This window comes from Nothobranchius furzeri, chromosome 2 (assembly GCF_043380555.1).
Source record: "Nothobranchius furzeri strain GRZ-AD chromosome 2, NfurGRZ-RIMD1, whole genome shotgun sequence".
Taxonomy (NCBI): Eukaryota; Metazoa; Chordata; class Actinopteri; order Cyprinodontiformes; family Nothobranchiidae; genus Nothobranchius; species Nothobranchius furzeri.
Window position 1 is genome coordinate 6,298,624 of NC_091742.1, and position 13,955 is coordinate 6,312,578.

At 45.3% G+C, this 13,955-nt stretch overlaps 1 protein-coding gene across 5 annotated transcripts in view; it reads right to left on the reverse strand.

Annotated features, from left to right (window-relative positions):
• Nucleotides 1-177: 177 nt before the first annotated feature.
• The window catches only part of LOC107377641 (protein eva-1 homolog A), a 97,790-nt gene continuing 84,012 nt past the window's right edge, over nucleotides 178-13,955 (reverse strand). For 4 of the 5 annotated variants that reach the window (XM_015947391.3, XM_070543461.1, XM_054747977.2 and 1 more), the window contains 3 exons: nucleotides 12,220-12,354; nucleotides 3,651-3,797; nucleotides 178-2,092 (listed from right to left, as the gene is read on the reverse strand). In XM_015947391.3, the coding sequence (XP_015802877.3) occupies nucleotides 1,713-2,092; nucleotides 3,651-3,797; nucleotides 12,220-12,354 (662 nt within the window). In that variant the 3' untranslated portion in view covers nucleotides 178-1,712. Of the gene's footprint in view, nucleotides 2,093-3,650; nucleotides 3,798-3,886; nucleotides 3,968-12,219; nucleotides 12,355-13,955 lie in introns of those variants that run through there. The other variant, XM_054747978.2, reaches the window with a different exon arrangement.

Sequence of the window (13,955 nt, forward strand, 5' to 3'; positions counted from 1 at the left end):
CACCAGGGGGCAACATTGCTCATTAAATCCTGCCGACTCTCCCTAACTTGGGTAACAAAGTTTGCTCTTATTTGCGTGACTACCTATCATTTGATTTGATTTGTTTCTGTGCTATGAGAAAAGGATTGTGCAGATAAAGCTGTGAAAATTAAAATTTCCAAGGAAAAACAACAGCAGTTTAAATTTGAACAGTTTATTCCAAGCACAGGAGTCTTACATTGTTATTAGCACATGTGAAATTCCTCCAAGTCTAGACAAGAAGATGGGAAACTTAATGCTTTAAAATGTTCCATTAAGACAATGAAAGCCTTTAAATGAATCTGACTATAGCTTATGTTATTAAACTGGTACTTGCACGTTTCATCTTCAGTGCTGGTTCCTTCTTCAGATGGCAGCAAGCAGTGATCACCATGAGCATCTGTTCAGCACTGACAGCTATGGAATTAGGCCGTGGTTTGTTGGAGCCCTGAAGTTCACACAATCTTTGATCATCAAAGACTAGAAAAAGTAATTTCAAGCAAAACCACATTTACAAATTTGGCATATTCTTGCAATTTTACAGAGTAGATGGCAAGTGCAATATTCAATAGAAACATTGAGGTTTTACACAAGCTCCACCTTTTCCATAGCAAAATGGTTGTATAAATAGAAATAGAAATGTGATTTCAGTTAAAAAAACACTAGTTATGGGTGACAACTATGACTTAATGGCTAAAAAAAGGCACTGCACTGTGAATTTCTGTATCAAAAATAACTATAAATCACTAAAATCCTCTTTGAGGCCTTTTACATCATATTTCAAAATTTCCTTAAATGCTGAAAAACCTATTTAATTGAGCCGATCATGGCTCGATGAGCACATCATCCAAACAGAAATACTAGGATTGCATCCCTGAGGTGCCAGGCAGCCTTTGCCACGTATAAAAATATCTCATAATTAAGCATACTTAAAACAAAGTAAACATAGATAAACTATTAAATATTATAAAATATTTTTCATAAGGGTTGAGATGAATCCCCTGCACACGTGTAGAAAAACTAAAATCTTTTGGTTTTATTAAGCTCAAAATGCAGCATGGTTATTCTCTGTGGAATGATTGTCCTACATCGACCCATTGTCAAGCATGTTTCATTCAAAATGCCCATCTGGTAAAGCACACGCTGAATACTGGAAAGTACTGAGCATAAAGCTCCAAGTGTAGCAGTTTCTTCCAGCTGCTCTGCATAAAACAGACCTTGGTTCAGTCTCTGCAAGCCTGCGTATGTCTAAAGCAGCCAACCCATAAATCCCCACTTCAAAAAGTCCTGCTGAGGTCAACGACAAGTCAGTGTAGCCTTTCACCTCTCACTTCCAGCAGTAAGAGCTAGCTTGCCATGTAGAGTGGGCGCTTATTGTTTGAATGAAGGGGGTGCAGCACATGATGCAAATAAATCTTCCTCTGTTCCTCATCAGGGTGGAGGCCATCTGGCATACTGGGCATCATCCCGCTGGGCTGATCCAGTCCGCCATCCCACCCTCTGCTTGGCGATCCCCCATCAAGGGATCGAGCGGGCTACAGCACCGTTCTTTCGCTCGCTCGGAGAACTAAGGTAATGGCCAGTAGGACGGACAAATGCCAGGGGTGAGTTTTTGTCCCAGTCCACCCCTTTCAGGGTTCACCATTTGTCGAGTTCCCCCTTCAGTCCAAGATTTGGTTCAAGTCAAGCCGTCGTCAGTAATAGCGATTTAGGCTCCGCGTCCCGGGGATGTCCGGTTGTCCGTTCATCCAGATCTCCCGTATGATTCGCTCTCGTTCCTCTAGCCTCTGCGCCCTCTCCAGCTCCTCCGCCGACGTGAACACGTTCATGTTTAGCGTGCGCTCGAAGCGTCTGTGCCGTTGCGCCGACAGGTCCGAGGTGGTATCCCAATCCGAGTCGGAGTTGCTGGAGTCGGAGGACGAGTCCGCAGGGCGTGCTCGCTTCTTCGCTGGGGCACGCTGACGGGGCTGGCAGTCGGTGCGACAGGAGATCTGGACCACCAGGGCGAAGAGAGTGAGGAAGAGGCCCAAACACACGCCGCAGACGAAGAAAAGTGCTGCCTTTTCTGGGTGGTCTGTTAGAGGAGAAAAAGCACGGAAGTCAGAGTTGATTTCTTGTAGAAAACATGACAAAGAGTGGTTTATTTCAGCGTTTTCTAACCTGTTTAGCGAGTTATATTTGACACCACACTTGGCTTGATTTGTTAGTTTCTTGTGATCTCCGAGCTCGACTACAACCCAAAACTCTCTTTTATATCCCTTAACCCTTTCTATTACCGTCCTCTACAGGTCGTATCTTTTTTCTTTTATTAAGGACAAATGATTCAGTTGGAAAGAGCAATGAAAAAAGCCACGTTACTCCAAAAAAAAAAAAAAAAAAAAAAAAAAACGCCATTTCTACATAAAGCATCTAAATTGTATGATGGAGGTTCTACATCGTATAGAAGAAGAAAGTATCATTTCTATAGTGCCTCTCGCGATAAAAATCACAAGGCGCTTCACAAAAACAAAAAATGTAAAAATAGAAAAAAATTTAGAAAATGGTTACAAATATATTTAAAATGAGCAAAAATAGACAATTTGTGATTAAAAACAAAATGTTAAGAAAGAGAGAGAGTGAACAGGAAAGAGGGAAATCAGTGGATCCTGAGGAAGGTGGAATAGATGGGGAGAGCAGAATAAAGAGAGAGTGGATGAAGAAGGTCATACAAAAGCCAGCTTGAACAGGTGAGTCTTCAGCTGCTTTTTAAAGGAGACCACTGAGTCCACTGATCTCAGGCTCAGGGGGAGAGAGGTCCAGAGTCTGGGGGCCACAGCAGCAAATGATCTGTCACCTTTGGTCTTTAGCCTGGTGCTGCACAACCAGTAGGCTTTGGTCACCAAGATCCCGTGGGGCAAGCAGCCTTTTTCACTCGCTAATCAACAATTTTTAACATCTTTTTGATTTCAGCCACAGAAAATGATGTTCCCGGACGATCACTGTTTGGTAGGTTGCTTCTTTTCCGACTTGCATTCTTATTCCATCACTTCCCATCCAGGATTCAGGACTTCCACGTTACAATCATCCCGGTGGTTTGGCTCGGAGTAAGTGTTTACATTTAGCTTAGCTGCAGCATCCTCCATGCAATCACAAAGTCTTTCAGCCAATATGGACAAATATCTCAATTTGTTTGTGTCCCTTGGCGTTCCGATGATGATGTTTGAATAAAAAAACAATGATCAAAACTTTCATCCATACTAAACACTGCAAAAGATGATTGTGCAAGATCTTGTGGTACTGCGTGACCTCACGTGCAGCGTTTTCCAGATTTAATGCATTTCTCAACACAAGATGTTGAAAAACTCTGCCATGAAAGGCAAGCGGGCCATATGCATTCCCTCAAGAAATACAAAATCTTTCATTTAAATCTAAATTCAACTGGACCACCTTTACCCAACCTTTACAAATGCAAAAATTGGAGGTTCCAAAAAAAGCAAAATGCAGTCATTGGCATTAATTTAATAGTATAAAAGTAGACGGTGCACTGATTTATTGCATGCTGCTAGCAATAAAAGTTTCATCTCTCCCTCTGAGACATTTTAAATTAAAGCATTTATGGCCCGTCGCATAGCTAGTAGATTTGACTGATTTACCTGATATGTGAGTGTAAGCTGCCAGTGCATTGCTGATGAGGGCCAGGTTGGCTCTGGAAGTAGAGTTGATGATGGGATTCATGCCTTCTGGTTGGAATGGACTTTCTAGTTTGGTTTCGGATGTCTTCTCCTCATCAGGGGTCCAAACTGCAAACAAAGAGGCATTTTAAAACTTACAAAAGCAGTGTGAGATCAGAACGTTCTGCCTCTAATGTTCAGAGTAAGTAACTCGTAACTTATTTGTCACACCCTGTCCTGTCCCTCCATGTGGTTCAGCCTGTGTCCCTGTTGATTGCTCCCACCTGCCTCTTGTTTCCCAATCACCCAAGCTCCCAGCCCTCCTGTATTTAAACCCCTCCAGTCCTTTGTCTCTTGTTGCTTCATTGTTTCCATGTCCTGCGTGCGTGAATCATTAAAACCCTTTCAGTTGTCCAGTTTGTCTGCCTGCCTGCTTTCTCCCCTGCATTTGCATCCTCACCTCCGCTCCACTCACCAGCGCACCCTGACAGAATGAAGCAACCAATTGAAGGAACCAGCGGGGAGATTCTCCCGAGAGAGTACCTGCTCCAGTGGCACGCTCCAAGCCACCACCCGGCTTCTCCAGCTCCAGCTCCGCCTCGCCGCGGACGATGGCGCCGGCGTGCACCCTCGGCCTTCCTCTCCACCCTCCCAGCGCCTGATGAGAGACCGGATCGAGAGACGCGTTCGGATCACTCCAGTTACGTGGGCACCCGTCTGGCTGTGTGCTCCCCCGGCGTTGGTCCACGGCATGGGGAGAGACGCCGGGCTCCCCCGCAGTCCTGTGTTCCGGGACGGAGCTGTGTGCCCGCCGCTGCCCCTGCTCTGCGCAGCAGTTTGGACAAGCCCCCGGCCAGACCAGCAGTTCCGGCTCCGACCCAATCGGCGCCTCCGTCATCTGCTGAGGGAGGAGCGTTGGCTGCAGCCCAGCTGACTGAGCTCGTCAGTCTCCAGGCGGAGCTTGGCCGGTTCCGCCAGCTCATCAGCTTCCAGGAATCCCGCCTGGACGCTCTATCCTCCTCATCTCAGGACCAGACTAGCGAGCCCGGTGTTCACCCAGCGGAGCTCGCCGATCTCCGGGCTAAGCTGGCCCAGCTCCATTGGACCCTCAGCCTTAAGGAGCATCAGCTGGACGGTCTGTCCTCCCTGCTTTCACAGTTCTCAGCACCACCTGCTCTGTCGCAGCCAGCTCCAGCAGTGGCCCCGGAGGTCGCACCACATCTGGTCCAGCCTGGCCAGGCAGCTCCTCCTGCAGCAGCTCTGCCTCCAGCCCAGAAGCTGATGATACCGGTCCGGAAGCAGGCGGTCCCGGCCCAGAAGCAGAAGGTTCGGGCCCAGAAGCAGATGGTTCCGGTTCTGGCCCAGAAGCAGACGGTTCCGGTTCCGGCCCAGAAGCAGACGGTTCTGACCCCGAAGCAGATGGTTCCGGTTCCGGACCAGAGGTTGACGGTCCAGGGGTCAATGGTCCAGGGGTTGACGGTTCGGAAGTCGATGGACCAGAAGTCGACGCCTCCAGACCAGGAATCGACGCCCCCAGACCAGAAGTCGATGGGGGTCGACGCCTCCTCCAGTTCAAGGGTCGACGCCCCCGGGCCAGAAGTCGACGCCCGTTCCTGTCCAGAAGTCGACGCCCGTTCCTGTCCAGAAGTCGACGCCCGTTCCTGTCCAGAAGTCGACGCCCGTGCCTGTCCAGAAGTCGACGCCCGTGCCTGTCCAGAAGTCGACGCACGTGCCTGTCCTGAAGTCGACGCCCGTGCCTGTCCTGAAGTCGACGCCCGTGCCTGTCCTGAAGTCGACGCCCGTGCCTGTCCTGAAGTCAACGCCCGTTCCTGTCCTGATGATGACGTCTCCTCTGAAGTCGGCTCGTCTGATGACGTCTCCTCTGAAGTCGGCTCGTCTGATGACGTCTCCTCTGAAGTCGGCTCGTCTGATGACGTCTCCTCTGAAGTTGGCTCGTCTGATGACGTCTCCTCTGAAGTCGTCTCGTCTGATGACGTCTCCTCTGAAGTCGGCTCGTCTGATGACGTCTCCTCTGAAGTCGGCTCGTCTGATGACGTCTCCTCTGAAGTCGGCTCGTCTGACGACGTCTCCTCTGAAGTCGGCTCGTCTGACGACGTCTCCTCTGAAGTCGGCTCGTCTGACGACGTCTCCTCTGAAGTCGGCTCGTCCGACGACGTCGCCTCCCAAGTCTGCTCGTCCGACGACGTCGCCTCCCAAGTCTGCTCGTCCGACGACGTCGCCTCCCAAGTCTGCTCGTCCGACGACGTCGCCTCCCAAGTCTGCTCGTCTGACGACGTCGCCTCCCAAGTCGGCTCGTCTGACGACGTCGCCTCCCAAGTCGGCTCGTCTGACGACGTCGCCTCCCAAGTCGCCTCCCCTGACGACGTCGCCTCCCAAGTCGGCTCGTCTGAAGTCGGCTCCCCTGACGACGTCGCCTCCCAAGTCGCCTCCCCTGACGACGTCGCCTCCCAAGTCGGCTCGTCTGAAGTCGGCTCCCAAGTCGGCTCGTCTGAAGTCGGCTCGTCTGACGACGTCGCCTCCCAAGTCGGCTCGTCTGAAGTCGGCTCGTCTGACGACGTCGCCTCCCAAGTCGGCTCGTCTGAAGTCGGCTCGTCTGACGACGTCGCCTCCCAAGTCGGCTCGTCTGAAGTCGGCTCGTCTGACGACGTCGCCTCTGAAGTCGCCGCCTCTGAAGTCGGCTCGTCCGATAACGTCACCTCCTCCTCCGAAGTCGGCTCGTCTGAAGTTGCCTTGTCTGAGGATGCTCTCTCCAGTCCAGAGGTCGACGCTCTCTCCTGTCCAGAGGTCGGCGCTCTCTCCTGTCCAGAGGTCGGCGCTCTCTCCTGTCCAGAGGTCGGCGCTCTCTCCTGTCCAGAGGTCGGCGCTCCCTCTAGTCCGACGTCTCCACCGTCTCCAGTGCCAACGGTGGTTCTGGAGGTCATACCGTATCCGGTCCAGCTTTTCTACGAGTCTCCGGTCCAGCCCGTCCAAGGGGCTTTGGCCCCGGCCCAGCCTGCAGAGACTATGTCCCCGGCCCAGCCTGCAGAGACTATGTCCCCGGCCCAGCCTGCAGAGACTCTGTCCCCGGCCCAGCCTGCAGAGACTCTGTCCCCGGCCCAGCCTGCAGAGCTCCTCTGCCATAGACGCCGGCCCCCAAGAGCCCGTCGTCGCCTCCTCCTCTGCCCCGGGCGCAGGCCCCCAAGAGCCCGTCGTCGCCTCCTCCTCTGCCCCGGGCGCAGGCCCCCAAGAGCCCGTCGTCGCCTCCTCCTCTGCCCCGGGCGCAGGCCCCCCAAGAGCCCGTCGTCGCCTCCTCCTCTGCCCCGGGCGCAGGCCCCCAAGAGCCCGTCGTCGCCTCCTCCTCTGCCCCGGGCGCAGGCCCCCAAGAGCCCGTCGTCGTTATTGCCTCCTCTGCCCTGGGTGCAGGCCCCCGGACTCTGCTGGTCCCTGCCTCCTGATCATCGGGCCCTCTGTCCCTCTCGGCCCTCCATCCGGGTCCCCCTCCTCTGGCCCTGTTCTGTGTTCCTGTGGGCTTCTGGAAGCCGCCCTTTGAGGGGGGGGGTACTGTCACACCCTGTCCTGTCCCTCCATTTGGTTCAGCCTGTGTCCCTGTTGATTGCTCCCACCTGCCTCTTGTTTCCCAATCACCCAAGCTCCCAGCCCTCCTGTATTTAAACCCCTCCAGTCCTTTGTCTCTTGTTGCTTCATTGTTTCCATGTCCTGCGTGCGTGAATCATTAAAACCCTTTCAGTTGTCCAGTTTGTCTGCCTGCCTGCTTTCTCCCCTGCATTTGGATCCTCACCTCCGCTCCACTCACCAGCGCACCCTGACATTATTGAGTAATTTACAGTAATAGATATGCATCGCAACATTTTTCAGAGAGCAGAGACGAATAAAGTTTTTTAGGAAGTTTTAAAATCTAAACTGAAAACTTTTACCTATTAATCTATAGGGTGCCATTTGTAAAGTCAAACGGTCACAATTTAACGGCAATATTTTGTGTTATTTAGTCGATTATGAAAGAAAATAATTGAAGTTAATTTTTAAAAGTTGTATGTTCACCATGTTATTCATACATTTATAAACTCTAAAGTTCCCAAATAAACATTTAGTTAGTAAGTTGAAAACAAATATTTAGCTCCAAAAATAAATACTTATTTTCAACCATAAATATTTAGATCCCAGCTAAATATTTATTTTAGAAAACAAATATTTTGCTCCAAAAATAAATAGTTATTTTCCACAATAAATATTTAGATCCCAGCTAAATATTTATTTTAGAAAACAAATATTTCGCTCCAAAAATAAATAGTTATTTTCCACAATAAATATTTAGATCCCAGCTAAATATTTATTTTAGAAAACAAATATTTAGCTCCAAAAATAAAAACTTATTTTCCACAATAAATATTTAGATCCCAGCTAAATATTTATTTTGGGGCTAATCCTAAATATTGACTTTGCAAACTCAATGTTTGACTCCAAAGTAAACATTTAGCTGGGATCAAAATATTTATTTAGAAAATTAAATATTTAATTTGGAGCAACATATTTAGTTTGTACACTCCAAAGTCAACGCCCGTTCCTGTCCTGATGATGACGTCTCCTCTGAAGTCGGCTCGTCTGATGACGTCTCCTCTGAAGTCGGCTCGTCTGATGACGTTTGTTAGCTCCAAATTAAATATTTAGTTATTACATAAATTATTAAATTAAAAATAAATAAGTATCTAAATTAAATACATATTTATAAAAGAAAAACTTCACTAAAAATATTTATTTTGTACACCAAATGTTTAGCACCAAATTTAATATTTAGTTAGTACATTATTTAATAAATAATAAATAATTATCTAAATTAAATAGATATTCATTAAATAAAAACACCCTCAATTATGATAGGCTAAATAACCCAAAATACTGCTAGCAAATTATGAATCTTTGACTTTACATCAGCCTTTGAGTGAATGTTTTATATGCTGCACCTTCTGCACTACTGTTCACCCTTTAACATCGTCATTTTTACCATTTTTAAATCAGAAATTAATTTGTGTGTTAATTCGATCTAAATGTATTTGTGTATTTTAATAGTTTTTACACTGATTTTAATGTTCATACTATTCTTGTTAAATGGAAACACACTGAATTGCCTCTGTTAATGACATTTGTAAATAAAGCTGCCTTAATTGCCTTTTAACACATGAAATGTTGGATACAGCCAATAACACAACATCCGTCCACCTCACTCTTGACTCAGAGCATCGAGAGGCAGAGAGCCACATGGAAAAAGTTTGTTCTTTGGCAGCCCTTAGAAAGTTCCCTTCAAATCTCAGAGGAGAATCTGTTTATGGCAGAGAACAACAGTTTGTTCTTCTGGATATACGTCATCTCTTTTAGTGCTGGCTTGGGCTGTGTTTGTCAGAGATGAAGATTCAGATTTATTTTTGAGAAGGGCCTCATTTACTTGACCTGAAGGAGGTTTGTGTAACTTCTCCATCTTTAGCTCTCTAAATAAGCAAAGCCTCACTGAAAAAAAGAAAGAAAACAACCTAAAAATAAAGACTAAATCCCCAAATCTGTGTGTATATTTGGGTGCACGAGTCATATTTACAGGTTAGAACTTTTTTTCCTTGCTGGTTGGGTGAACTATCACACAAACCAGTGATCTCTAATTGCAGCGTTTCTGAGGTGCGTCAGAGGCTCTTTATCTGATAAACGCAGTTTGGTGTGGGATGGCTCACCCAGGAGGTGAACGTCTCCACCAGATGACGGTCAACTAATACGCACATAAATAAACCCCAAAACAAACACGGCAAAGCTTCTTATAATCATTACATACAGAGAATACACATCTCTTGATGTGTCATGAACACAAATCTAGATGTATAGATCTTTCTTTTATTATAAAATCCCAACTAAAAGTGTGTTACTTGCAAAACAGGAAGCAGATAGCAAGAGTTACCTAAAGCATGTTTTTTCAACAAATCTGCAGTGGTCTCTAGTATAAACGAATGCCTTGTGAGTCGATCTCTGGGGAAAAAAAGCTCTTGCACTCACGCTTCAGGAAGTAGAAGTTAACCGAAGGAAAGGAGGGAAGAAAATGGCAGGTATTGGAATCTTACTCATTAAAGTAGCTTTCCGAAGTTTTCTACTTTCAGAGATTATATATGGTTTTTCAGAAATCCGTAAAAGTGATTTTCTTATCATGTACTGTGATATTATGTAAGCAATATGTCTTTTTTATTTTTTTATTTTTGCTAAGCATGCCCCTGCCCCGCAGAGCTCCGTGCAATAGGAAACTGAGCGCCGACCAGAACTGACCAATAGCGTTAGACTAACGGCTGATGCAGAGTTGATGAACTTTTCACGGACAAGAAAGTCTTTAAAATATAAATATATGAAAACACAACATGACATGAGAATAATGCTTGTAAAACAACATGTTTTAGCTGTGTTTGTCAACTACAGAAACACATTTATAAACAAGAAACGTGAAGTTGCCATCTTAAAAAACTGAGCGACAGACTTTTTGTGTGATATGCTTGTCAGCCACTAGATGGTGCCATGGGATAAGAGAAATACTCCGGAAAGAGACTTTAAAGCTGCAATGGCAAATTAGGAAAATGAATGAGCTTAAAACAGGTTTTTCATGCCTCTTAACAACATATAACTATAGTTAAATTGTTGAGATACAGAAAAGAAATAAATTAGTAAAGTGGTTCTCTCTCATTTGTCTAAAAACCTTCGCCAATAACAAGTAACTGGCTGAAAGCAACTATTGAACTATCTGGTTGTAGGTCTCACCAAACCGCCACACTTTCCTGGATCCTCCTCTCATAACGCACCCGTGTATTTAGCAACAGAACACCACTAGTGTGAGAGGTTCTTGGCTCGATATTGTCAGAGGAGGAGAAACAGCCGGCTGCTACCACTTCAACTCTAGGACAAACTTCCAGAGTCCCAAAAAAAAAACAACAACATTTGAAGTCACGGACAACAGAAGACATTTGGACCTAGAAAACGGTGACTGGTGTTTAGCACTATCTTGTTTCGTCTGGCATTACTGGTTTCTTGTTCCAGCAGAAGTGTTTCAGGAAAGATACCTGAAGGGAGGGGTGAGTGTTCCATGACCGTGTTTGCGTTCAAAACCTCGCTTGATCGCAGTTTCGTTATAACAGCTTTATTATTTATCATTTTCAGACATCTCGCCTCTGATTGGCTAACAGCAACGCGGCTCTTCCACCACCTTTGTTCGCTCTGCAATGCTGATGTTTTATTTTCAGATATAACACAAGGCTGAAGGAGTTCTGCCATGTTGTGGAGTTGCTAATGCTAACTGTTAGCTTCTACAAGCCGAGGCGTGCTCTGCTCTCTCCTGGATGCTAAATCAACAACAGTCTTCCCTGGTCATGAGCAAGATGGGTGAGTCCATGAATGCTAACATACAGTGTGACAATTATCAGTGTGGCCTTTTCAGGCCTGTCAGTTTCCCCGTCTGTTTTCTAATGACAGCTAAAGCATGGAATCGGGGTAGAAGACTATTTTCATGTTTAGCCCGCTTGTGAAACTCAAAGTGACCAACTGTATTTAAAAAAAAGAAGAAGAAACTAGAAACTAGAAAAAAGAAAAATAAGATAAGTAGTCAACCCAGTTTTCAACATGTTAAAACTTGTATGTCTTCAAAGAAACTTGTTTTAGTTTCCGTGGGTATTTTTAGTTTCGTGATTTTTCTGAACAGGAAGAAATTACTTCCTGGTATCTTTGCTCGTAAAAACCTGATGGTGATGATAGTTTAATCATTAATAAAAGATCAAAATACAAACCCCGTCATTGAGTTTGGTAGAAACTCATCAGATAAATCCATTGTCACACTAACATGAGGTAGAAACGGGTCTTTCCAGATGGACCAAAGGAGTTTCTTTCTCTGTCTCTGAATAATTTATCAGATGTTTTGTAATTAATTAATCTTGATTAATTGCATTTTAATTGTTCAAAACTATTGGCCCCCAAGCTATTTTTTAAAACTAAAAATAATGTTAGTGAGGCACAGATGACACAGCCACACTATAAGGAGTGTAGTTCTGTAACCACAAGACCTAATACATGACTTAGGTCTCATTATAAAGGTAACCATTGTGGGATTTGTTGGGAATCTGCATCAGAAGCTGTCAGCTCTGCAGCGCACATCTCCTGTTCTCGCCCCGTTTGCTCTCTCTTTTAACTTCTTATCCATTCACGCATCATCTCCATCCGTACAGAACCAGTAGCTGAGCAGAGCAATTAGTGTGTTGGACAAAGGCCAGCATCCCTCATGAATAAAGCTTTGTTTGACTTTTTTTTCCTGCCAGGGTCTTCAACTTTTTCATTCTTTTATTTTGTTGTTCTTGTTTTCACTTTTCTCCCTGGAAGTTTGACGTTATGAAACTAGCTTCGACGGTAGTTACTGAAAAAGCTGAACAATTTCAAGTCCCGTCCTTCAGCTTCAGATTGGAGATTGTTTTAAATTGTTTTTTGAGAAGCTGAGAATTAGATATTGCATAAGCTCACATGTTCTCACCTGTAACACTGTCAGGCCGTGGCAATGAGGTTCCCTCAGGAGGGTCGTCTCCCACTACGTTGGGGTCATGGGAGCAGGGAGGTGGGTGGTACTCTGACGATCTGAGGCCTGGTTCCTGGAGCAACCTCTTTGGAACTTCAAAGAAGAGGAGGAAAGTTCGGGGAGCAGGAAAAAGCATATTATGATTAGACTATTGGATTTTAATTTTGAAAAAAGGTAATTTGTGTAAAAAATCAAAGTTTTGATTGTTTAAATGTAATAAAACAGCAACAAAATAGCTTGAAGTCTTAAAAAGACAACTTGTGATGTGATCTCCCAGCGACTGGCTATGTGTAACTTTCTAAGATTTGCACTTTGAGGTTCTGATGAAATATTAAGGACACATTTGGCTTTTCATCATGACTGGAGGATCAGCAACAGTTTTGAGCATGAATAAAACTTTGTAGCACAGTCGTGATGGTTTATTGTTGTTGTGAAGTGCAGCTTGCATGCACCACTAATGTGGCTTGGTCATGGCAAATTTGAAGAAAGACAGGTCGCATTGACTACACATAGACCAAAACACCACTATGTCAGAGGTTGATCTTGTAGCATGTACTCATGGATATTCTCATTTTGAGAAGATAATGATGCAATCGTGGATTGTTGTTGCTAAGCATTGTAAGGGAGCAGGAATGTCTTGGAGTTGCAGAAAATGGGTGATTGCTACGTTATATTAGCCTAAAATCTAGACTGACATGCTAAGGAAAATGATTTTGCTTAGCATGTTGGTCAGCCAGTGTTGTGGCTGACCAACCACAGCACGTTCATTTAGAAAAATTATGTATTTTCATCTGCTTCCATGATGTTTAGCAGACTGCCCCGTTGATTGTCATCTGCAGCGGTCCAATAACCGCATTCTACTGGTTTGGTAGGCCAGTCGAAGCACTCTTTCAGTCAGGTGGGCGGGATGTTACTGCGACTGAGTGAAACTAAGATGGCGACGCCTCATTTAAAACAGCTTTGGCATCAAAATTGAACAATTTAGACTATTAGGGCTTTTGTTTGAGTCAAGAGCAGACAGAGGTACTTAATTTTATTTAGAAAAACTATGTATTTCCAGCTTCTTTCATGACGTAATGGCGGACTGCCCCTTTGACTGACATCTGTAGCAGTGAGTACGTCACGTTGTTTGTTGTCCAATAGCATGCAGAGACCGTTTGAAAGGGAACCGTAGATCCCGCCCCACGACTGAGAGCCATCTATGTATTGTGGCCAGACTACATATTCACATATATGGGATGAGAGTAAATATTGCTTTCATTCTTACAGCCTTTCAACATTTTCTGCAATCTGCTCATATTCTAATGTATTGTGTGTAAATAAGAAAATGAATACTTATTTCTTTGGAGAGTAAATTCTTGTTAATTGACTAACTGATTGATCAAGAATCCACTTTAGCTCAGTTTTGGAGTAACCTGAAACAGATGCTGTTGGTAAAGATTACAATCCTCTTAATGCGTCATGCATTTCAGAGCTTCTGTATGAGTAAGATGACTGTAGACAGCATGACTCACACTCCCCCCAGATCTCCATTCCCTTTTCAGACCCCTAACCTAACAGCGTCCTGTGAGTCAGGGAGTCTGCACTCTTTCCCCAAGACACAAACCCACAATGCAGTGGGCTATACATTCCTGTCTGCTTACATGTGGTTTTGTGGGCCGAGCCACGCTCGGGTCAGCATGTTTGCTAGCCCT